This window comes from Clarias gariepinus, chromosome 8, assembly GCF_024256425.1.
Source record: "Clarias gariepinus isolate MV-2021 ecotype Netherlands chromosome 8, CGAR_prim_01v2, whole genome shotgun sequence".
NCBI lineage: Eukaryota > Metazoa > Chordata > Actinopteri > Siluriformes > Clariidae > Clarias > Clarias gariepinus.
The window spans coordinates 18,480,173-18,503,779 of NC_071107.1; the positions used below are offsets into that span (position 1 = coordinate 18,480,173).

Below are 23,607 nucleotides of genomic sequence, written 5' to 3' on the forward strand. Positions count from 1 at the left end.
TGTAAAGGTTTAGTGCTTTATTATGACTTACTTTCCCTTATGTGTGTATTTGCTTTTTCTACGGTCACATAGTACTTGCAAGTTATTTATCTCTTGAGTGAGGAAAGGGTGGAGAGAACTTGGCATTTCATATGCAAACATGTTTGGAAACAGGACATACTTTTGGTTTGCAAGGGTAATATGGGAACACAGTGGCTGCCAGTTCTGTGTGTTGATGCTGGGTGATAAGCGTCACTGTAGTGAGTTCACCAGGTGCTTAAATCCACCCACTCATTAGAAAGACTTCTCAACTGTGCCCTTTAAATACACTCCCTATTTTACTATATTTATGGAGACACAAATGTTCAGTAAATGTAAAAAATATTATATTTACATGAACACAAAATTCACAGAATATATGGAAAAAGAATACATACAGTACATTTTTATGTGTGTTTGGTTGCTTAGTGTTTACCACTACAAAATAAGAACATACATTTCGGTTAAAAACATACTCCTATTTATTGGTCATTTATTCATTTAGCTGACTTACACCTGATTAGTTATTTTCATTCACATTAGAACACAGTCTTTGCATTAACATTATTAATAAAACTATTAATATTTATTATTAGTGCATTGACCACCAACCAGTGAGAAGCCACCTTTATGACAAAGTAACACAAAAAAAAAGGGGGGGGGGGGGGGGGATCAGCACTCTGGATTCACAACATCCAAAATGGTTTGATTTTCAATCATTTCGGTATGCTTCAGAACCTTTAATCTGACCAAAAATTTGTCAAGAACATGAAACAAAACCCAGTAAAGCAACTGTTCATCCCTGAGAGCAAATGGGATAAAAAGCATTAGTTTAGACTGTGTTGGGGACAGAGTTTTGGTTTTAGTAAAAGTGTACATTTGGTATGATATAAAAAAAACTTTCCTAGCAACATTAAACACAGTTTTCTTATGGTTGAAATACAGTATTGTGTGATGAGAGCTAGTCAATACAGTAAGAAAATAACAGTAAGTCATTTGGCAACTTTTAAAACATGACACCTAAATCCATAGCCAATTTATATAAGCCCATTTTTTAAGCTTTATAAACGTTCACATAAATACATAAACATAAACATAAAATCTTTCAAGAAAAAAACTCTAAAATGCCATTGAGAAGTACAGTTATAGGTTATAGTCTAAAATGTTTATACAGTTACTGGCTGCTAGTAAATTTAATTAAAGGGAGCCTACTGAGGTAAAAAGAGGTCAAAGATTCATAGCTGTAAAATAATAATATAATACTCATTAATATATGTGTTTCTCCATCAATGAATACATCTTTGCCAAACATTTAATCTAGGCCAAATAAAGGACCCAAGATTATGTATCATAGTAAAATGCCATGCATCTGAGCCTTTGAACAGTGCAACAATATTTAATTTTTCTCTATTTAGTTTTCATTTCTTACACTCTCCTTTTAAACCTGTCCATAAAATTCCATTAAGTAAGGCTAAACATTGTGAACAATATGCAGCATGCACTGGTTCTTTCGTTTCAGGCTCCCGATGGGTTAAGGGGTTGGCACGATGTTTTTTTAACTTAAAGCAGTAACTACATATCATACATGTTTATTCAATTTAAGGATTAACACAATAAGCTTTCCTCTTTTCAAATATAAAGTGAGCTCAACAAAGCATTAAATAAATTAAGTTGCAGTTTACACTGTACAATGCCTATAATAAGGTATAACCACTTCAGGAACTTCCCAAATTCAATAGCTTCATGGATGGGGGGGGGGGGGGGGAGAGAGAGAAACATATGAGAGGGAGTAAATACTGAATAAGACAACTAGGGGGGAAAAAGACCACTAAACTGACCCTGTGATAACAATCGGGTAATTTCTATAAGAATACTGATGATCAATAAATAAAGTGCAACACTTAAAAAAATAACTGAACATATTGTGATCAATTTCACTGTTTTGGAACCCAATAAATAAGATTCAATTGATATGTTCAGATAAAAATGTATAAAATATGTCTAAACCTAAACCCAGTAGAACTTATATCGTTATTATTTTCCATTCACCACCTTTCAAAAACATTATAAATAAATCTTCTCCCCTTTTAGTCATTTGCAGTAACTGGATAGCACTGAGTTTCTGAATTTTTTGTGTTATTTTTTGTTTGTTAACAGTAAATAGTAAAGTGATGATGCTTTTTTAAATGTCCATAGTGTCACAGGTCACAGCATGTGCTGTCTGAACAGCACAGACCTCAGAGAAAGTTATTAGTGATCTGACGCTGGTGTTCAAACAAGTCCTCTATTTCAGCGCTATAGGCATCTCCTGTGCAAGAGAAAATCAGACATAATAATGACAATTACATATTGTGTAGTTGGTGAATATAATTAATGTATGTTTGAGGTTGAGTTCAATAATATGACCAGACCTGTATGACAACCATACATGAAGACTCTGTAACCGTCATATCGACACCTACAGCGCATTACATTATTCATGTTGTCTGACTCAGCCATATCCAAAGATGGATTTACTTCTACCTACAGTGACAAAAAAAAAAGAAAAAAGCACAGTTAGTTTATTGCAACACATACAAGGCTAGAGCAACAACCTACATCTACCACAGTTACCTTCTTTATATACAGAAGTAGGCAAAGTATAAAATGGTCAATTACATAGAATTAGCACTTCCAGTTTCCGATTAGATGTGTCTTATATAAGGGGCTTGGTTGGAAATACTTTCTCTTTGTCTATTTTTTGTGCTCAGTTGAGAGATAAGAGGAAATAGTTTGATAAAAAAGAGTATCAGCTATTCTTAGAATGAATAATCTGCATTTTCTTTACATTTGGTTGAACCCACAGTGTGTAGCCACAGACAGCATCTCGGTGTTTGTTTGGATTATTTGGTATCGGCATTTATGTGATGATCAAATGGGCCTCATAAACCTTAAGTATTACCACAGCGCAGTTTATTGCTACAAACAGCCATAGCAAAATCCTGGTTTATAATTAGGATCTGAAAAACATGCCTAAAATATATATGCACCATCGTGTGCTCAGACATTTTGAGTAAATAAAGCTTTTAAATGGTATATAGACATAGGTAGACTGTAATTAAAACACAGCTCCGTGGAAACCCACCTTTTACTGCACAGTATGCATATGTATATAAAAAAAGGGTCCTAAGGCGGCTCATGCAAATTTTGTAGCTTGTGGTATGAGGCATGCTAGGGGTAAAATAGGTTCAAGCTCAGAAATAGTGATTTCAGTGGTGAAGTGGCCCATAAAGATTTGACTGATTAGCGTGTAAGTATGTTAATCCAAGAAAGAAAACACTAAAAATTCTTGCCTTGACTGCAAGGTGAGCGGAGGCTTATTTTTTAAGGGCAGGTCCATCATGTATAATAAAATATAAAATATACTATCAAGAGTATAAAAAAATCTACCTGGAAGATATAATCTCCTGGTCTGACATCTGTCATATCGACCCACTGGCAGTCAATATCATGACGATATGTATCCCAACAGCCCACGGAAATTCCTTGATCTCCATAGTTGTAACATGAAAAGCGTTTCTGAAGTCCTGAAGAAAAGACAGTAGACAGCAGTATAGATTTTTGCTATATGCAAGGCAAAATCTTTAAAAATATTTTTTTACTTTGTCTGTTCAGCATGATGAACACAGAAGCTAAGTAGTTTTTACCTTCAGGACAAAAAGTGTCCTCCAGACAAAAGCTGGCTTTGTGGCCTTCTGCCACTCTGGTTCCGTTCATCGTGAGAAGGTCATAGTGTGTAAAGACTTCAATGCTGTGGTAATGCCTGTGAATACACCAAATCAATCCGTCACTAATGATCACAGTAATCAGCTTTATTGCTTTGTTAATTTAACCAGATTGTGTCATGGGGACGACTTTATCTTAAGGAAACGCAGGATGTGAGTAAGTACAGAGGCACTATAGAGATTTACTGAATGACCTCACTGCTGCAGAATGAAGGTGTTGGCTACAGGGTAACACCCCTTACTGAACATTGTTGATGTCCTGGCAGGGTTGTGTTTGCAGTGCTGTTTATTCAGGTTGCCTGAATGGACCGCTTTGAAATGAATACCTCTGTGGTGTTTCTTCAGGAGCTTACTGAATAAAGTATAGAACGGTACTATCCTGGTCCTGAACGGCTTACCTTGTTCCAACAGACTGGGTTGCTCTCATTTTCAGAAAATGTTGATGCTATTTGCTAAGCAAAAACAGGTAATGAATTTTTTGGCTGATTATTTATATAAAAATGTTAATGAGATTCTATAATCAGCTGTATATTTGAATGTGCAAATTAACACTATTAGTTAATTTAAGCTTTCTATATTATACCAAGAGGTTTAAAGTAAAAAGTCTTGATATGTATGTTAAAAATGTATGTGGATGTGAGATAAGCTTCATTCATTGCTCTAATAACTAACATTTTAAAATGTGTATGTAAAATCTCTCTGATGACCGTTTGAGTCAATCAGAATAAGCCCTTGTAAGAGTTATGCAAGACTATCTATCGAAATGGACATCATTCATTTAAAAAATCTCGGCTCATTCCCCAACTTGACCCAAAATGTTCCATTTGGGTGCTTGAGTAAGGCCCTTAACCCTTTTTGCTCCAAAGGGACATTATCATGAATGACCCTGCACTCTGACCTCAGCTTCCTAACATGCTGAGATACGCAAAGAAAATTATTTTACTGTACTATATGATATATGTGACAAATACAGGCTTATTCTTTTTCTTATTTTGGACATGCTCCTGGATTTTCCTTTAAATACATTTCTGCCCTGGTTACCAATAATACCTGTGGCATTGATGCCATGTCCAGGATTCTCGTGATGCTTTTGGCCTAAAGTCAGCTCTCCCCAGGTTCATGATGCGGGAGGAGAAACGCAGCAAACGCCGGTGACCATAAGGCCAGTTCATGCGACTGGCTGAAGAAGACAAGCAGTTCTCCTCATGGGCACAGGTAAGCAGGTGAAGTGGACGATCTTCTAGATATGCAGACTCCTGCACCAGCTGTGCATCCACCACCAAGTCTGGGGCAACTAGAGCAGGTACAAAAACAGACATTGTTGAGGCCCCTTATGTAAAACAGTAACAATACTGTATTGATAACATCAGGAAATGCAGAATTATAGAAAGGCTTGATAAAAAATTGCAAAGATTATTGTGCATTTACATTACTACTAGTAAGAAATATTTAATATAGAACAGGTTTTCATCTTTGAGACACGAGAAAACACAAATCGACTGAAAGACACTACTTTCTGAGCAGGAGACTCCGGCTGCTTTAGGTCCTCCTCCACGGGGGCAGTATACATTGCTGTTTCTGCGACATTGCTGAATAGACAGTTCAGTGCCCACACAGTGAGTCCCACTCAGCAGTACTTCCTGAGCCTCAGGGTCCCCAGGCCAGTAATATGTGTCCTGTTTACAGTTAGGTAAAATATTAGTGTTTTGTCAATACTAAATTTTGCTATGATATGATAATTTTGCTTCTGATTAAGTATTTTCAGGTCCAGTAAAGTATTCATTTATTACACTTTCCCTGTTTCCTTAAACCTCATAATCTAATTTCAAGATAAAATAAAGCTGGCATGGCTGAATTAAGTACAAACTTTATTTTGACTCAGATATAAGTGGTTTGAGGTGGCAGAAGTTTTCCTATGTAAAAATGCTTTATTTACAAATACAATTTACATCATAAAGTACGCTCTTTACTAGAAACCTGTCTCTTCACGTCCCACCCCTTTAACATGACAGAACAACTACTGTATACACTTGCGTGTTACAATCTACACACAGACGCAACTGTGTCAGTGTTTAGAAAGAGCAGAACAAGTGATGCATTCAGCGCAGACTGGAAATTGTTGCGTTCTTAATCAGTGCCATGTGCTAAACGTAGGCTCACCTGATGGGCACGAGCCGCAAAACCAAAGCCCAGCTGTCTGCACACTACCATTGCCTCATTAATGCCCCAGTTCTCACTGCACACTGTTCCCCAGCGCTTCCTTCCCCCAACATCCATGAGCACTTCCACGCGGCCTTCTGCAACATCTCTGCCTCCTACTAATCGCACCTGAAACACACACACACACACACACACACACACACACACACACACACACACACACACACATTCAGATTTAATATATACATATTGACGTATATATACATTGACTATGAAATAAAAGCAACCATTATTAAAGTGTAAATGCAGCTATATATAGGTTATATCAGCTATGACCCACGTTTCAGTTAATCTGTTAATCTGTACGCTCTATAAAACTTTTCAACAGCAATGCAAAAACATACATAAATGTTACACATGAATTTAACGGCAGTACACAGACATTAATATTGTTGCTGACCAGCATGTTTAAACCCTGATCAAAGATACATAACTGTATTTTTATCACTAACGGCTTTTGTAATTCCACAATCTAATGTGCTAAGGACATCATAAGCTTAAAATATAAAAACATAGTCCACAAATGCAAATTTAACTTGACACCCGAGAAGAAATGCACTCTAGTCATAGCTTATAGTACAATTTTTCTTAAAGAAGAATTCATTTGCAATAGATTCTGGAAACATAAAATCTTCTTACTGTGGTCTCCAAACCTGTTTTGGGAACGTTACATCTGACAGATGCATCTTGGGTATGTTTGAATGTCCAGGGCTGGACTGGCTGGAACTGGCAATCAAAGATGGAGCGCTCTCTTCCTGTACATTGAACTGAATTCATATGGATTGGCCCAGTTCCTGTAAAACATCAAAAGAAAAAAGTATCATATATAGTTTCATATTGCCAATTCAGTATAATTTTGTTTCAGGTAAAAAAAAAGGTCATGATTCTGACTATGATTATGAACTATATCTATAAAGCTTTGCAGTACGTATGTACATTTTCTTTATTTGTATAAACTGCACCTAAAGTAGGTTTTCTAATTTAACATATCCCAGGCAAAAATAACAAAGGCAAGCAATTTAATTCCTTCATGTCTCTTTCAATTAGCAACAATAAGGTAAAATAATAAATAAAACAAACGTCTGCTTATTTTTGTTAAATCTGTTTGGCCCTTCACATCTGTGCCACATAGAAAGCAGTTCAGTTCAGCTCAGTCTTTCTGCCAGCTCCATGATGATAACTATTCAAAGATAATTGTGTAGATTTGTTTGCTTGCAACAGACAAATACGTGGCTAGATAGCCTTTTAGAAGGCAGAAAGCTGTGAGTTGAAATAATTACACATAGAGTTCCATGGTGCAAATGAGGTATAACTTGACTTGGAATGAATGACTATGAATAAGGCTAATGTGAGAGGGGTGTAATCATATGTTTTCCTTATCTTTCAGTGCTGCAGAGGCAGTTTTAAGAAAATGCTGCTACAGTAGGAGCTTTGGGGAGTGGCTATGGACAAAAGCGGTTGTTCTAAATTGCAGTATGGCGTGTTTCGTTAAATTCTACAACTCATCAAAAAACCATTTTCAACCTAGCCACTGAAATCTCCACCAGTTGTTTACTTACATAGACAAACACGATAACCACACTATCTAAATGGAGACTGCACAGTGCCCAGTTCTGCTATAGTTCTGGGAAACCATTTGAGTATGGAAGAAATGACAAGAAACTGGTTTTGGCCTTGAGGTTTCAAGTGGATGTATACCTCACAGAGAAAATTACATATGAGGTTAAAAATACACCATTGGTTTGAAGTGGAAACAGATACTCATCCATTGTCCCTGTAATTTTACAACTGATTATGTGATCAAGAAAAGTCAACTTATATAGAATGTTTCCTGTAGTTATTTTATTTGAGATTTCCCATTTAATAAGTATAAAAATAAAAAGGAATATCATAATTTCAGTATCAAAAGTGCTAAAAATGTTTGGAGTAAAGCATTGCACAACTCAACAAAATCACTCACTCACTCACTTTCCATACCGCTTTATCCTGTATTCAGGGTCGCGGGGACCTGTACCCTATCCCAGGAGACTTAGGGCACGAGGCAGGGTACACCCTGGACAGGGTGCCAATCGATCACAGGGCACACACACACACTACTAACACACTATGGGCAGTTTGGGAACACCAATTAGCCTAACCTGCATATCTTTGGACTGTGGGAGGAAAACTTAGTACCCAAAGAAAACCCTCCAAGCACAGGGAGAACATGCAAACTCTATGCACGCAGAGATGGGAATCGAGCCTGGCCGGGAGTCGAATCCGGACCCAGGAGGTGCAAGGAGACAGTGCCAACCACTACACCACCGTGCCAACTAAATTTTGCAAATGGAATATTTGCGTGGCTTCAACTAGTAAATCAGGCAGGGAAAAAATGGCACCTTGTATGTACAATCATTGGTCATTACATATACACTTAGTACTAAAATGTAGCCAACCTTCACACACTTATTTACACATAGGGTCAATTTAGTCTTATCTAACCAGGAGGAAACCCATATGGAGACAGGAAAGCATGTTCAGACAGTAGCAAAAGTCCAAGATTAAGCTAGTGTCCTTGGACCCTTGAGATAACAATTTTAACAGCTGCTCCACTGTGCTGCCTCACCAATCTGCTGTTATGCTGTAAATCAACCAGATGATATTTACAGTAAGTGGAGAGCCAGTCTCAGCACACCACTGACATTGTAGCATGTGTGTGGTTATAGTTTCAGTGCATCAGGCACAGCAATATTGCTGGTACACTTACCCTTATAGACTGACAGTTATATATAATCTCCAAAGTGATTATGTATCCTTTAAATAAACGTAATTTGTAATTAATTATTCATAGCCAGTCACAACAAGCTAACTTCAGTTTCATCCCATTGAGACGATGGATGGATGGATGGATGGATGGATGGATGGATGGATGGATACTTTATTGATCCTTGATACCAAAGGAAATCCCCAAAATACACTAGCAAGGATGTCTACTTTAAATTGAGTTTTCTATAAATCATGCTGCTCTTTGCATGCTATTAATGACTGATTAAGTGCTATGCTTCATTCAAAATTTGCAACAAATGTACAAGGAAATAAACGTTACTGTGTCAGCGGCAAAATATGTTTGCATCAGTGAACATGCTGCAGTGCTCATTGTTCACCTTTTACGTGTTTAATTCAGAAAAGCCAAGTAATGAAGCAACACACCACCACTGACCCCACTTTTCCCAATAATGACCTCAATCCGTTTAGCCTGACTCAGTTTAACCAGCTGAGTCAGACAAAGCCAACCAACCTAACTAATTTATATGTTACAGAAATACAGTTTAACCTGTCTCTGGAAAAGGTCAACATTTTGGATCATTAATTATATTAATAGTGGCCAGGAATTTTAAACAATCGTGTTATCTTTGGACTACAGGCTACCTCACATGAGCAGCATACAGTACAGCACTTCACCATGATTGAACCATGGTTCCTGAGAAAAAGTCATTAAAAAGTCATGGCTTCTTTAGCCTAATATTTGTATAACAGCTTTAAATCATGTAAGATCTGCTGACTACAGGCAGCAAATTTTATATAATTGTCTGCTCGGAAGTTATGGCAAATTTAGTTGATTCTATTTATGTACCTTTAATATTAAGCACTAAACTTCATTCCAGTTGCAAATTTTATAGGACGCTGGACCAACTACAACTTCTTACTTTTGCTTGGTCTATATGAGCTGGTCTTTTTGTTTAACACAATTTCATTTGCATAGTGATTTGAACAATAAGCAGGCCTTACAAAGCAGGATCGAAAGTCATAACAACTAAAACAAATTAATCTGGTTATTTAAAAAAAAAAAAAAATGCATGAAGAGATGGAGAATTATAATACAATAAAGTATTAGCAATTAATTATGCTTCAACATGAAGAGATTTACAATACTATTGTATTGCTATAGACCACAAAATGTGCCGCATGCAACATTTTGCTTTAAAAAAAAAAAAACTGCTGTTTATTACTGCATAATATTACTGCAGTAATAATATTACTGCAGTAATATTATGGCATATTACCGCAGTCATTTGTTTGACTTAATTGAACACAGCCATAAAGAAGTCATATCCTGTCTCACTAAGCTATTATGATTTAAAATCACAATAGCAACACATTCAGGTGAGAATATATACTGTACTTGATAGTCCATTACACAATGTCATGCACACGTTCATTGACACATATGAGAGTAACTTGCTAACTAATCCATCTGCATGCCTATGTTTAGGAAGTAGGAAGAAACTGAAACCTCAAACAAAAGCCTCAAACAAAAGCCATTCAGCAGAAAGGTTCCTTACCTTGGCCCATGTAGGCTCCTGTAGGGGCCTCTTTGGCAGTCCCAAAACCCAGTTCTCTGCACACCACACTAGCAGAGACACGATTCCACAGATGATCAACCACAGTTCCCCACTTTCCTTCACGCAAAACTTCCAGCCGGCCCTCACCCAAGCGTGGTCCTGACTTCAAACGCACTGCTGGCTAAGAGGAGGCAAAATACCCAACAAAGGATGTCATTATTATTTCTTGCTCTTACTTGCTTACTGAGTATCATTAGTGGACAAAATAATTAGCAATTATAATTAGTTATGCTTTGAGCTTCAATGAAAGAAGACAATGCTTTCTGAATCAAAGTAAGCTTGCATTTTAAACATATTCAGTGTGATTACTACACCTTAGGTTTTGCATACCATTTTATCCCTTAATTTACTGAAAGCAAAAAAGTTATACCTTCACAGCAAGTGGGGCTTGAGGCTTTCCTGAAAACATGCGTGAAAATTGTGGTCCTGGTTTGCAGTGGGCCACAGCATAGCGTCCATTTTTACATGGGGTGGAACTGTGGGGAATGGAGAGCTGGGCATGACACTCTGCCAGGCTGGGCTCAGTACCAAGGCAGTGCATTTTCTCCACCCAAAAACTTTTCTTTTTGGCCATAAAACTCAGCCTGTGGGAGAGCGAGGAAGCAGTTAGGCATCAGGTTATAATGCTAAAAAGGTACAGAGGCCTAAACTTTATAGCACAGATGTTGGTTAGCAATGTGTGACAAGTGACGTGATCTAACACTGGGCAGAACTGTAATACTAATATTAAAATTTGTATTTTATATTTGCATTTAGCGTGTTAACACAAACACAATTTATACATTTTTACTTCTTTTTAAAGAGAGAAACATTTATGATGTCATAAAATAGACATACCGGGTTGATGGATCCTTAACCTTTACATCCCATAATTTTCTATAAAAAAAAACACAAAATACAATGTGTAAGTTAGGGTAACTTTAATTTTATAGTGCTGCTCACAACCAACCAAATGATTCGGAATCAAATAAATAAAAAATAAAATGGAGTAGCAAGTATATGGATAAATATACGCCCAATATAATTATCCAAGAAAATAAAACAAGCATCTTTGAGCATGTTTGGTTTTGTGGCAGACAGTTTCAGTAAAAAACATATTGTTCTTGTGTCTCGACCAAGTCAATCCAAGTTACAATCTTCTACACAGGGTATTTTTTGATCCAGCCAGAATGTCCTGTGTATGCTTTGAAGGGTTATTATGGAATGTTCAATGCATAAAGGCATAAGTTAAAAATGTACAGTCTGAAAGTATGATGTATGTGGAGTGGTGGTCCAAAAAAAAAAGTTTAAGTCTCTGTTTACTCAGGCTCCCTGATTCACTTTATCCATATCAAAAATACAACTGTAAACCACATAACTGTTCGTTTTAGAAATAGTGGTTAAAATGTTAACACTTAGAGAGGATCAAATGAAGCATTTTGCCCGAAAGAACAAACACAGCAAATCCAGTGGCAAATATGGGTGTCACTGCTAGGAAATTCCAACATGGAAATACCAATATACAGCCAAACAGAAATACAGTTTTAGTCAATAATATTTTGGTCTAGGAAAGCTTTGAGACAGCTTGCAAAAATGTTTGGCATTTCCAGCTACATGAGTGTCCTGAAATGAGAAAGGCAAGGCATCCCACAAAGCAAACTGACCTTCAAAGAGTTGTAGCTGACCAGACTTAAAGTAAAAATCACAAACAAGTCTGTTTAAGACAAAAAAATACCTGCAGGAGCATCTAATGCTTGTGCAATTCACATGTAAGGCACGTAATATCTGTAATAAATTTTTAGTATCCTCTGGTCAGGTAAATTAAATGTTTCCTGTTGTTGACTTTCATACAGCTGTGCTTTTCTATAAATGTTTTATTTATAGACTGCTGACATTTAAAGCATTAATCAGGTGTATGTTAAAACACCACCCACTGTGGTTTAAGATAAAACAGAATGCCAAAATCACTAACAGAGAGCCACAGAAATCCGACTACTGCTAAATTTGCAGTTGACGGCAATAAGGACATTATTGTCAGTTCAGTTTTTATTAGACCTTCCAGTTTAATTAATGCTATAATATAGTCTCCCAGCTAACACTGACTAGACAAATGAAATTTACAACTGCTAATGTTTTTGGCAGAAAATATCAAAAAAAAATGTTTGTGATTGCTGAACAATGTTGCCAAATTGAATCAGTTCCAAACACACAAGGATTCTTCATAAATCATTTGTTCACAGCTACTTACAACCTCATAAGCATTACTGCTCAAGGGCAACATGAGGAGCTAAACATGAATGAAGTATTCAGTCTAGAGTCACCCAGAAATCTTTTCTTACAGAATTGTTTTTAAATTTGTTCTGACAGTCTTGGGCCGGAAAATACCCACCTGCTCATGTAATTAGTCTTAGAGTTACACCCTTATTTTACTACTGAACCAGCAAAGCTTAATGATAGGGAGGGCTAGTCTGTTTTGACGCAACAATCGCTGTACTGTTTTTAGGCATCACTCAACACACACACACACTCTCGCTTCCTTGTTGAATCTCAGTCATGTCCTATGTCATTGCTTATACCCTTCAATGTCCATTCTGAGCAAATCCACTTTCTAAATTATACATAAAAACAATCACTTTTCATTTCTGTAATTTTACATTTCTTTGACATATTCTGACAATACTGAAGGGGAATCTTTATGTAAAACATTCTAATTCTAATGTTTTGTTTATGGGGAAAAATAGAGTAAACGGGACTTTTTTACTGTAGCATGTTCTCATTTATTTGCAGGATTTTCATATTAGCCAAGCCCTTTTATGCAAATATCCTTTCACTGATGGAAATACCCATTTCAGTGCCCATAACAATGCAAGCTTTGTTGATCAGCTGTTAGACTACAGGATCATTACGTCGTGATGGTTAGTTTCAGTAAGTCTCCTATAGTCAAGTAATTGTTGACTTGCCTCTATAAGTGTTATACAGTTTGCTGATTGCAGTCTTTAGAATCCACAGTTGACAGTTACAGTACTTTAACTGAAAAGCACACAATGTAGATACACATAACCTTAGCTTAAATCCCTAGCACAATTCGATTTTAGTCTGTGACAATGCTAACGGTTTGTTGGATCTTAAAATTTAGCAGTCATCTGAATATATAAATATAAAAACAAATGTTTAATTCTTCTATATTCATCTAATATGTACCCTAAAATCATAAGTTAAATTTATTGCAGAATCTATTAAAACCTACAAGCCTGACAGACACTACTGGTCAACAAAAAAGTTAAATTGATACCTGACTATAAAAGAACTTGAGCAATAGTTTAATTAAAGCAAACAGTGGTCTACGTCTTTCAAAGTCTATGTGGTGAAGCCCAGAGTCTGGCGCTGACACAGCAGTCCATATAGCACAGCTATAATTGAATTCCCATTTTTCCTTGTACATGAGAATCTCAGAAATCCTCAGCTCTTAAACATGTAATTAAAGTATCTTCAGCAAAGCACCGAGCAGAAGGTGGGTGGAGCTACCTGAACTTAGACGCTGAGTGGGCGAATAAAGAACTTGCCCTGTCTGCCTTGGTCACGTCTGAAGCTGCGTGGTGTATAGACACGTACAACATGGTGAGGTCAGGGGGGTGGGTGACTTCAACTTTAGACATGATAAATAGGGATGTTTAGAAAGTCAAGCCCTGCTTTCATTGACCACACCTAATTTTAATTGAATATAAAACACCACCATCGTACAACACTATGAAAGCACTAAAGTTAGTGTTTAATCAGATATTAAATTACTTTTATATTATATTTTATATTAAAAAGGTTGATTTTATTAACTTTGTGTTTTAGACTGCATGGAAGCTTGTGTAAAAACAAAGTAATATCAAATCACACAAGCTGACCTTAAAAGTTTGTTTAATACTTATTCTACATTATTTAATTTTTGTCATATGGAATCAATTTGGAATGTATTTAAAATGTGTCCATCTATGCAGTAGTTTATTGGTAGGGCTGCCTTAGCATGCTTTAAAAAACACATTTAATTAAATCACTGAAACCAACATAAGCCCCAATATAACGAATGTGCACAGTGGAAAGCATCACAATGTCTAGAGGAAGAATAAAATTAAAGATAAAATTATTTTATTATGTACTAAGACCATTTTGGGAAAGAGAGAAGAACTGGAACTTCTTACTATATTTATGTACTTCTATCCTATATTTATGTTTGAAAAAAGGGCCTCATTCTAAAGCTCTAAAAATACATTTTCTGTCTATGTGGCACTGTGAGAGGTTCTTGAGGCCACCATGCAGTGCCATAGATTGAACTTTTAGCTCATGCAAATTTTAGGTAACCTAAAGGGATCCTAAAACAAAAACCATTGCTTCCTTACTAGATATTTAAACCATTGCTCACTAACTTATCTGCCAAATATATTGTATCCAATTTTAATGTTTTGTAAGGTTTTGTGCAATGTTTAGCAGGTACATAGAAAATGTTTTGTATATATATACAGTATGCTGATTAGCTATAACCTTAAAACCATTAACATCAAAATCAAAATAAAAAAATAGGACTTGTGCTGCCTGGGCAGCTCTGGCCTTTAGGGTGTGTCTCCATAGGGCCTCTGGTGGTGTGGATATTAGCAGCAGATCCTTTTGTGGGGTTTGTGTTGTGGGACATCCATGCTTCGGACTTGTTTGTATGGCGCGTACTTAATGAGATTGAGATCTGGGGAATTTTGAAGCCAGGTCAACAACCTAGAACTCTTTGGCTGCTAAGCCCCATGTGCAGCAGACTGTGGTGCACCGGACGTTCTGACCTTTTTAAGTGAGTCGTCCTGCATTGGCTTTTCTGCCTTTGGCCCCCATATGCATAGATGAGCCTTAGGTGAGAAGGCACCCCAAGGCTTCAAATTTAAATCTTGATACCAAAAGAAATTGTGAGGAAAGGAAAGGAACACTAATTATGCAGATACAGATACACAGTTTATACCTTGATTTCCTAAATGCAACTGTCATCAACCATGCCTTCCAGGAGCTCAGAATACTTTCATTTCAGTGGAATGCTTTAGGAATGACACAGATTCAGCAATTTAGAATATAGCTCTGTCTGCTTGACTGATTCTCCAAGCTGAACATGCTGAAATTATTTTAGATATGGCTATGAGAACATAAATCCTTTTTTAAACATTGTTAGGTTTTTGTAGGTTGTTTAGATCTAGTCTTGCTAATAAATTGTTAAAATTAAGACTGCACTCTCAGGAAAAATGATACTAATCTGTACCTTTCCTTGTCCCTGGGGTGGTACCTTAAAGGTTACATCTTTTGCACCTTAATGTTCCTTTTACTATGGAGACAATGTGTAGTTTTAAATGATTGAAGATACATAAACTGACATAGTCAGTTCTAAAAGAAAAATACTGAAGTTACTCTAAATATACTTTTTGAAAAAATATGCATAATACAGATACAAAATATGTACATTTGATGGTACCATTATATGTGTCTGTGTGTAGGAGGGATGATATTGGGAATGAATGTATTTATTTATTTGTTTATTTAAATGGCCATATTGCATTTATATGAAGGTTCAGATTGAACTAGAGAGAGAGAGAGAGAGTGTGTTATGCCTAATACTGAATAATTACTTAACACTGTGCTGGACATTTAATTTAACTGTAATCCTTTAATTCTTAAAACAAATATTACTACTGTAAATTACTACAATATCACAATTCTATGGTGATTGATAAATGTTCAGATGAATAACACAATTGACAAAGGTAAAAAAAAATAAGGAATGACTGTGTATTCTAGGAGTAAAATCAGAAGGGTGACAGCCATAAAACCATTAGTATAACAAACAGATGCTCTATCCACTAAGACTTTTTGTCGTTTTAAATTGATGATGTTTGGCAAGAGCAATCAAGAGTGATATGGCATTTAACAGAAACTCAAAGGCTTAGGCTAGACATTTTATCTCCAAAATTGGGTGCACAGATAACACAAGTAAATACTGAGAGATCTTTAAATCACTTCCTAAGTGTTCAGGTTTGTAAAGGGTGACCAGAGGGAGTAGATAAGACAAACAAAAGATCTGCTCCAGTAAATAGAGGAGATGACTTAAGGTTATGTTGTGCAATATGTCATGTCTCTTAAGACTATAGAGCCATCAACAGTACTTTATCATAAGACTGTTTAGAAAACTAAGCAATAAAACTTCATGTCAGTGTTAATATTGAGAATAAAATTGAACACTGAACAATTAGTAACCATTAAAGGTTCTCAAATTAACAACTGGGCATGGGTTTTTGCATCTTTTTAGCGCCAGCTTAATGTCAGATGTACCACATCAAAATTCAGACATGTAAAACCAAGACCTACTTGTATGCCTTCACGTTGGGCTGAACCGCCTCAGGAAATCCCAGCATGCCACACACCACCCTGCTGCTGTTCAGACTCCAGCCTTTGTCACACACCTGCCTCCATCTTCCAGCATGCTTCACTTCCACCACACCCTGTGTCACTAGGGCATGTTTTTTCGTAGCCATTAAAACCGGTCGCAAACGGACTTCATGAATCCTTACTTTACTGGTAGACTAAAGAAAGGTTAAGGAGAGAAAAAATTGGAGCATGTTATTACAATGTTTAGAGATGCTAATTAAGATGATATTTTTAAAAATAATTTTAAAAAGAATTAGCAAAAATGTGCTTGTCGGACTTTAAGCTGCCCCTGACAAGGGGTCGCCCCAGTGGACGTTTGGTCCGCACATACATGCTTGGCATAGGTTTTATGCCAGATGCCCTTCCTGATGCTACCCTCCCATTTTAACTGGGCTTGGGACCAGCACTGTATCTAGTGGCTGGGGTTTGGGCACTGGCTGGGAATCGAACCCGGGCTCTTCGCATAATTAGCAAAAATATGGTATTTTCACAAAATACATGACTGGCATAGCTCAGAAACTTAATGTAAATCTTTTTTTATCATTTGAAAAAAAAAACTTTCAATATTTCAAAAATTAATTTGATAGCAGATTCAAAGACTGTCTAAACACAATCATGCTACAAAAATATGTCTGAAAGAATGCATGTTATTTCAGTTTTGCATTTTCTTTAGATAATACTTGTAGTAAAGGCTACAGTATATGACATGAATGTTCTCTCCAACTGCTTACCGGATTATTTGACTGATGTCTGGATAATTGACTCTGCCAGGAGGCCCTTGAATTGGAATAGATGTCATGCCAGCGATTTGAGGTGGTAACATTGCTTCTAGTAGAAGTGCTTGTTCTAGGCCCTCCGGAAACTACTTGGTCTAGTCTTCTCTCAGGATTACACACTACCCCAAGGTCCTCTGAGTGTTTGCAATCATGGATGCCCCATCCATTTGACTTACACTCTTTCAGTGATTTCTCTGAACCATCACAGCGTACATTATCCATCCAAATTGGACCTATGACCATAAAAGCATGTTAAGAATAAATATAAAAAGAGAATCAAGGGCATGCCTGGACAAAATAATGGCTAAAGATGTGATATCGTGCAACGCTAATACAAAAACCTGAGGCATGTCTTCACTAAAATCATCATTATAGGCAATGAAGGTGGATTCTCATGAAGCAGCCAGAGAGAATGTAAAGTATTTGTTAGATGGGCAGACTGAAGCCTTTGTTTAGTTTTAATGATGGTGCTGCCTGGCCAAGTGGTGTCACACTTGCTTTGGTTTACTGGGGATCTTTATGGTTGCCTGAAATTTAAATTATAGGGCAGGGCAGGTCGATTTAAAGAGCAGCAGAGTTAGACTTTCACACTGCTGTAAAGAAAGTTGTCTTTAAAAGTCTTCTTACACTATATTTATGACAGCAATTCTGAAATACTGTTGGTGGTAAAGTGAGGCATCTGGACTTGTGGTATAATCTAAATATGCTTCTCCATCCATGTCAGCTGCTTTGATTTACTATTGTTAATCACCTTTGCAAAGATAATTACAATTACAGGTAGGATGAATAATATAAAAAAAATGTAAAAAAAATATAAGCAAACGTGAAGTTCGTCGTTATTACTTACCATCTCCCTCTCCATATCTGGCACTGTGTGCCCATGTGATGGCCCCCCGGAAACCTAGTTCTTTACAAACCACATTTGCCAGTTTAATGTCCACTTCATCATCGCACACAGTTCCCCATGTACTGTTGTGCAGAACTTCAATGCGGCCTTCGCTGTCTCTGTGTCTGATTCCTGCCAAACGTACCTTGGTAGATGGCATGCGGCGCGAGTTAGCAGAAGAGCGTGGGACTGCAAGAGCAGCTACAAAAAACAGGGAGCTCCAATAGAGACAGGCAACGAATGCCATATTCGTGTCGACACAGCACTCCTGGAAAAGAAATGTTTTTCCAATATGTTTTTTCCTATTAAATTCACCATTATTAAATTGTTCAGCAGAACTCTATGAAGCCTTAATTCCAACAACACAATTTAAGAAGTGGTTGTTATCACTTCATTCATTCATCCCTCTACAGTAAGCATTCTACTCTGGCCAGTGTTGTAGTGGATGTGGAGTAAATGTTCTAGAGCATTGAGAACAGGGCAGCAGAATTTACCATGGCTTAAATTCATTTGTACAAAGGACTTTATCGAATAAATAAATGAATGAATTCTGCTTGGTAACTTTGTCACTCATCATCTACAGTATACCACTTTATCCTGTGTACACGGTCACAGGAGGCCTGGAGCCTCTCCCAAGAGACGTCAGGCACAAGGCAGGGTACACCCTGGACACGGTGCCAATCCATTGCAGGGCACACGTACATACTCACATGCTCATTCACACACTATGGGCAATTTTGAAAAACCAATTAGCCTAATCTGCCTTTCTCTGGTCTGAAACCAGAAACCTGGAGAAAACCCACCAAGCAGAGAGAACATGCAAACTTGATGCACACAGACCAGAGGCAGGAGTTGAATCCGGACCCTTGAAGTACAAGGCGACAGTGCTAACCACTAAGCCACCATGCCACCTAATTGTTAACTATCCTACATACTTTGCTGGATGTTCAAGCAATCTATATTCAAGATTACCAAATCTTGTTATGTATTTAAAAATAAGCTTAATATTTAATTTTTTATACTATTTTATACTAAATAAATATTCCAATAAATTATTTAAAATTTAAAACAACCGTTTCCACTATAAATTAGTCTTTACACCCATTGGAATAACAAAATTGGCAAACACAACAGTTATAAAAACTGTCACCACAAGCATGCAGTGAATTGAAACCACTTAACTGTTTATAAATTTTATGCCTCTTATGTGCATACAACATAATTATTATTGCAAACATAATTTTTTGACCCCTACTAAAAATCTGTAAAAAACATGTTTTACCAAATCCAGAAAGGGGAAGCCAAAAGTTATAAATGTCTCTATGTCAATCAAAAACAGTACCATTAAACACTATGTATTAAACAAAAGTAAAAAAAAAAAAAAAAAAAAGGAAATAAAGAAAGCTACTAAATGTACAAAAAAAATGAATTCGACTCATATAAACACTATTTATAGGTATTTAATGAAAAAAGCATGCAGAGGCAAAGGCAAAGTTTTACTCACCTTAAAGCCACGCTAGAGTCATATGCGTCCCTGATCAGGGGAATGTAAATGAAGGAAGGAGTGTACTACAGAGAAGAGGTCCTTAGTCACTCCATCCCTTTTCTTCCCTCCCTCTTTTTCTCCATCATTATTTGGTCCTCCCACACATGGCCCTTTCTCTAACTCACATGGTTTTGACCAATTAACCCAACCATCCATTTTCTTGTAAAGACATGGATCAGTAAAAAAAGTGAAGTAAAGCCACTCCTAAAATTAGCTAAATGGCTTTTATAAAGGTAATCAAAACATTTTGGGTTATTATTAATATCTCGAGTTCATTAAAAACAAATTAATGTCCAGAGTTGAGTTGTAACTGAACTAATTACACAGAAAAATAATAAAGTTTATTAAAAAGGCTCTAGGAGGAGATTTTTTTGGTCCAGATTAATAAATGTATTATTATATGTATTATATATAAAATACTATTAAAAGCTTAATCAGTTGACGCTTGTTGTAACACATTCTCTCACTTACACATCTATTTTTTGCAGAAATTGAATATCCTAAAATAATGAAAAAAATATTATTGTATAAACGTTTCTTGTATTACATAACATTATTAACTTTACCCTTAATACAAGAAAGGATTTGGTGTAATTGTTCCAGTAATACTTAAATGTGTAACTCCACACTAAAGTATGGCTGACAAAAGTTTAAAACTATAGAGAAGCTGGTCTAGGTTTTATGCCATATTACAAAAGATATTTGTACTTATTTATATTTTTGAAAAAGTCAGAGCTTGCTATAAACATCTATCAGCCATGATAGTAAAAGGCTTAAACATTAAGCCCAATATGGGATGGGTTTGCCTTGTGCCTTATACATACTGTATGTTTCGTACATATGTACGGCCAGTCATGACCCTGTCGCCATTTCACAAGTTTTCCTGACTTTGACCACTTTTGGTTCAGAACACTGCAGACCAGGAACATCCCACAAGAGCTGCAGTTTTGGATTGCACTGACCCAGTCTAGCCATCTACTGTAGATCTAGCCATCGCAATTTGATCCATGTCACAAGAGCTACAATTACCATACCTTGTTGCCATGGCATTAGGCATTAAGTGAACATTTTGTCCCTGAAGTTGGTACATTGGACGTGTTGGTATGTGTTGGATATACACACATACACACATGTATACAAAGTGTTTTTCAAGTTTACAGCAAATCTCACTGGAGCTCATTTATCGAGACAGATTTATAGCAATTAAGTTCCATCAGATGCAAGGTGGGTGTAGAAAGTCAACAATGTTTACTGTACAAACAAACAGGCAGTTGGGAAGGTGAAAATAAAATCTGCTAAGCTGTGGAAAGTTTCATCATTTGTAATTTGGCATATTCTGTTATCTTCTACATGTTTGTGATCTAAGGTTTGTGTGACTGTGCTTAAATACATGTCCCTCCCTTTTCTGCATAAACCAAGACAGGAAGTCGGTTTCCTGTTAACGAGCTCTAATCAAAGAGAAATCCTATTTTATAACTAGGGAGGTATGAGTGCCAAAAATATAGCACCAGGAGTTTAAGATTAGAATGTTATCAAACTACTATGATGAATGCACATGCATCCATAATCTGACACTACAACCAAATATAAATTAAAGCATGTATATGTTTCTTCCGAATAGTTGAGCACACATTACAGTGACAGAAGCTATTTGTAAAAATACAGTCTGATGATGTGGGGCACTGGGTTGCATGAAGAGTACATTCACTTTTGATTGAGTCTGTGCACATGTGTGTGAGTGGTGGGTGAAATAAACTAGTGCCACTGGCTGAGCTCTTAAGAGGCGCTGCTGTGGTGCATTGAAGCCTCCACCTCTGTAATTACCCTCCAAAGCCTGGATCAACCCCTAGCCACAATTTGAGGTGCTGCGAAATAAATACATGCTCTCCAACAATAAACAACTGCCTTTTTAAATTATAGCACCTCCTCCTGTTCACCCCCTCTCCAAAAAGAAATCATGGATTTTTGTAACTGCATTAAACCTGCATTAAAATAAAAAATTCCAGCTAATATTTATGTTTAGCCATACATCTCTGTAAAATGCTTTATATACAGTTATGGGTTAACATATAATGATATAATGATGTAATTATATTTTGGTATTAGCAAGTAATATGTTGAAATAACTAACATTCCCAGTTAAATCTTAAGTAAAACCTTTGGTTATATTAGAAAATCAATGCGCATATAATTATACTTTGCACATATAAATTTTTTTCAAAACTTATTTCTGCCAAAGAACCAGAAAGTTCAATTTTATACAAAAACTTGCATGTCGATCAGCACCAAATTTAGACAATGTTGAAAATGACTTAGAGTTAACATTGGCCCATGATACAGCCATCATGCATGTCCATCAGCAGGCAAATATTGTTGAATAGTTCAGATTACTTATTGTATAAAACCCTGGAACACCAGCAGCAGCAGTGGTGGAATTTTCAGTACGATTAATCAAAGGATGCCATCAAATAAGTCTGTCTTGTCTTTACATTGTCTCGCTCTTGGCCATCCAAACCAGCAGTGGGTACAAACACAGGTTTGTCAACACCTGACTGTTTCACACATGCTTTGAACATCACATATTCGACTTACTCGCCCTTCGCTTTTCTATTGTCTTTCTTTTTCTCATAACAATGAGAAGCCAAGGGTGGACTTTTCTTATGTGGCAGCAATAGTTCTTTTTATAATTCCTGTTTTTTTCTTCCCACACTCCATACACCCACCTGTCACTTTCTGGTGTTCAAATTCCTTATGTGGTCCTTCTACACTTTCCCCAGGAACACCCACCTCACCCAACTTTTTGTTTTCCAGCACCACCTGTGTGTCTCCACTTACACTACAGTGAGACTGGTATTTTTTTAGGTATTCTTTAGTGTTAAATATTTTGTGTTCTCTGATTATAACTCTTGCTTACTTTAATTAGGTTGAACACCAGAGTAGTACCATAATCTCTTAGTATATGGTATGTTAAAATGGAGCAAAGTACCAATCCACAACTTCATTATGTAACAAGGCTTTAGCATAGTAGTTTCAGATTAACTTCTTGAATATATATTAACCTAGATAGATAGATAGATAGATAGATAGATAGATAGATAGATAGATAGATAGATAGATAGATAGATAGAAGGATGGATGGATCGATGGATCGATGGATCGATCTCCGTAGCATGGTTGTTACTCACATCTCAAGCCACTACATTCGCTTTTACCTCTTGGTTGGTCTTATTAAGAGAAAGTTGTGGTAGTGGTTGGAAGAGGTGGGGGTCCAGAAATAGAAGGGCTTTCTCCACCACATCACACATCACTCACACACACACACACACACACACACACACACACACACACACACACACACACACACACACACACACAAATCCAGTCACAACGCATTAGTGGTTTCCTCATGGAATAAATGTTGCTTCAACTTACAATCTAAATGAATTACAGAGCTTTCCCTTTAGAATAGCTTTAAACTATATATGTGGCCTCAGTGTGGCTTATGCATTTGAGCACACAGATGTCACGTAGCCCATGCTACTAGACTGTCAAATTCTACTTGAACCTAAATCAGCAACCCTTCTGTAAAAGAAGA

The 23,607-nt window shown here is 36.7% G+C and overlaps 1 protein-coding gene across 1 annotated transcript; it reads right to left on the reverse strand.

Annotated features, from left to right (window-relative positions):
- Positions 1 to 672: 672 nt before the first annotated feature.
- On the reverse strand, positions 673 to 20,019 carry loxl4 (lysyl oxidase-like 4). The gene is made up of 15 exons (XM_053503014.1): positions 19,971 to 20,019; positions 18,428 to 18,734; positions 17,536 to 17,813; positions 16,745 to 16,959; positions 11,222 to 11,260; positions 10,761 to 10,968; positions 10,325 to 10,505; positions 6,642 to 6,796; positions 5,943 to 6,110; positions 5,296 to 5,458; positions 4,833 to 5,076; positions 3,705 to 3,820; positions 3,448 to 3,584; positions 2,430 to 2,541; positions 673 to 2,326 (listed from the first exon to the last, which is right to left on the reverse strand). The coding sequence occupies exons 2-15, from the start codon at positions 18,711 to 18,713 to the stop codon at positions 2,256 to 2,258; spliced, it is 2,373 nt and encodes a 790-aa protein (XP_053358989.1). The 5' UTR covers positions 18,714 to 18,734; positions 19,971 to 20,019; the 3' UTR covers positions 673 to 2,255.
- Positions 20,020 to 23,607: the final 3,588 nt, after the last annotated feature.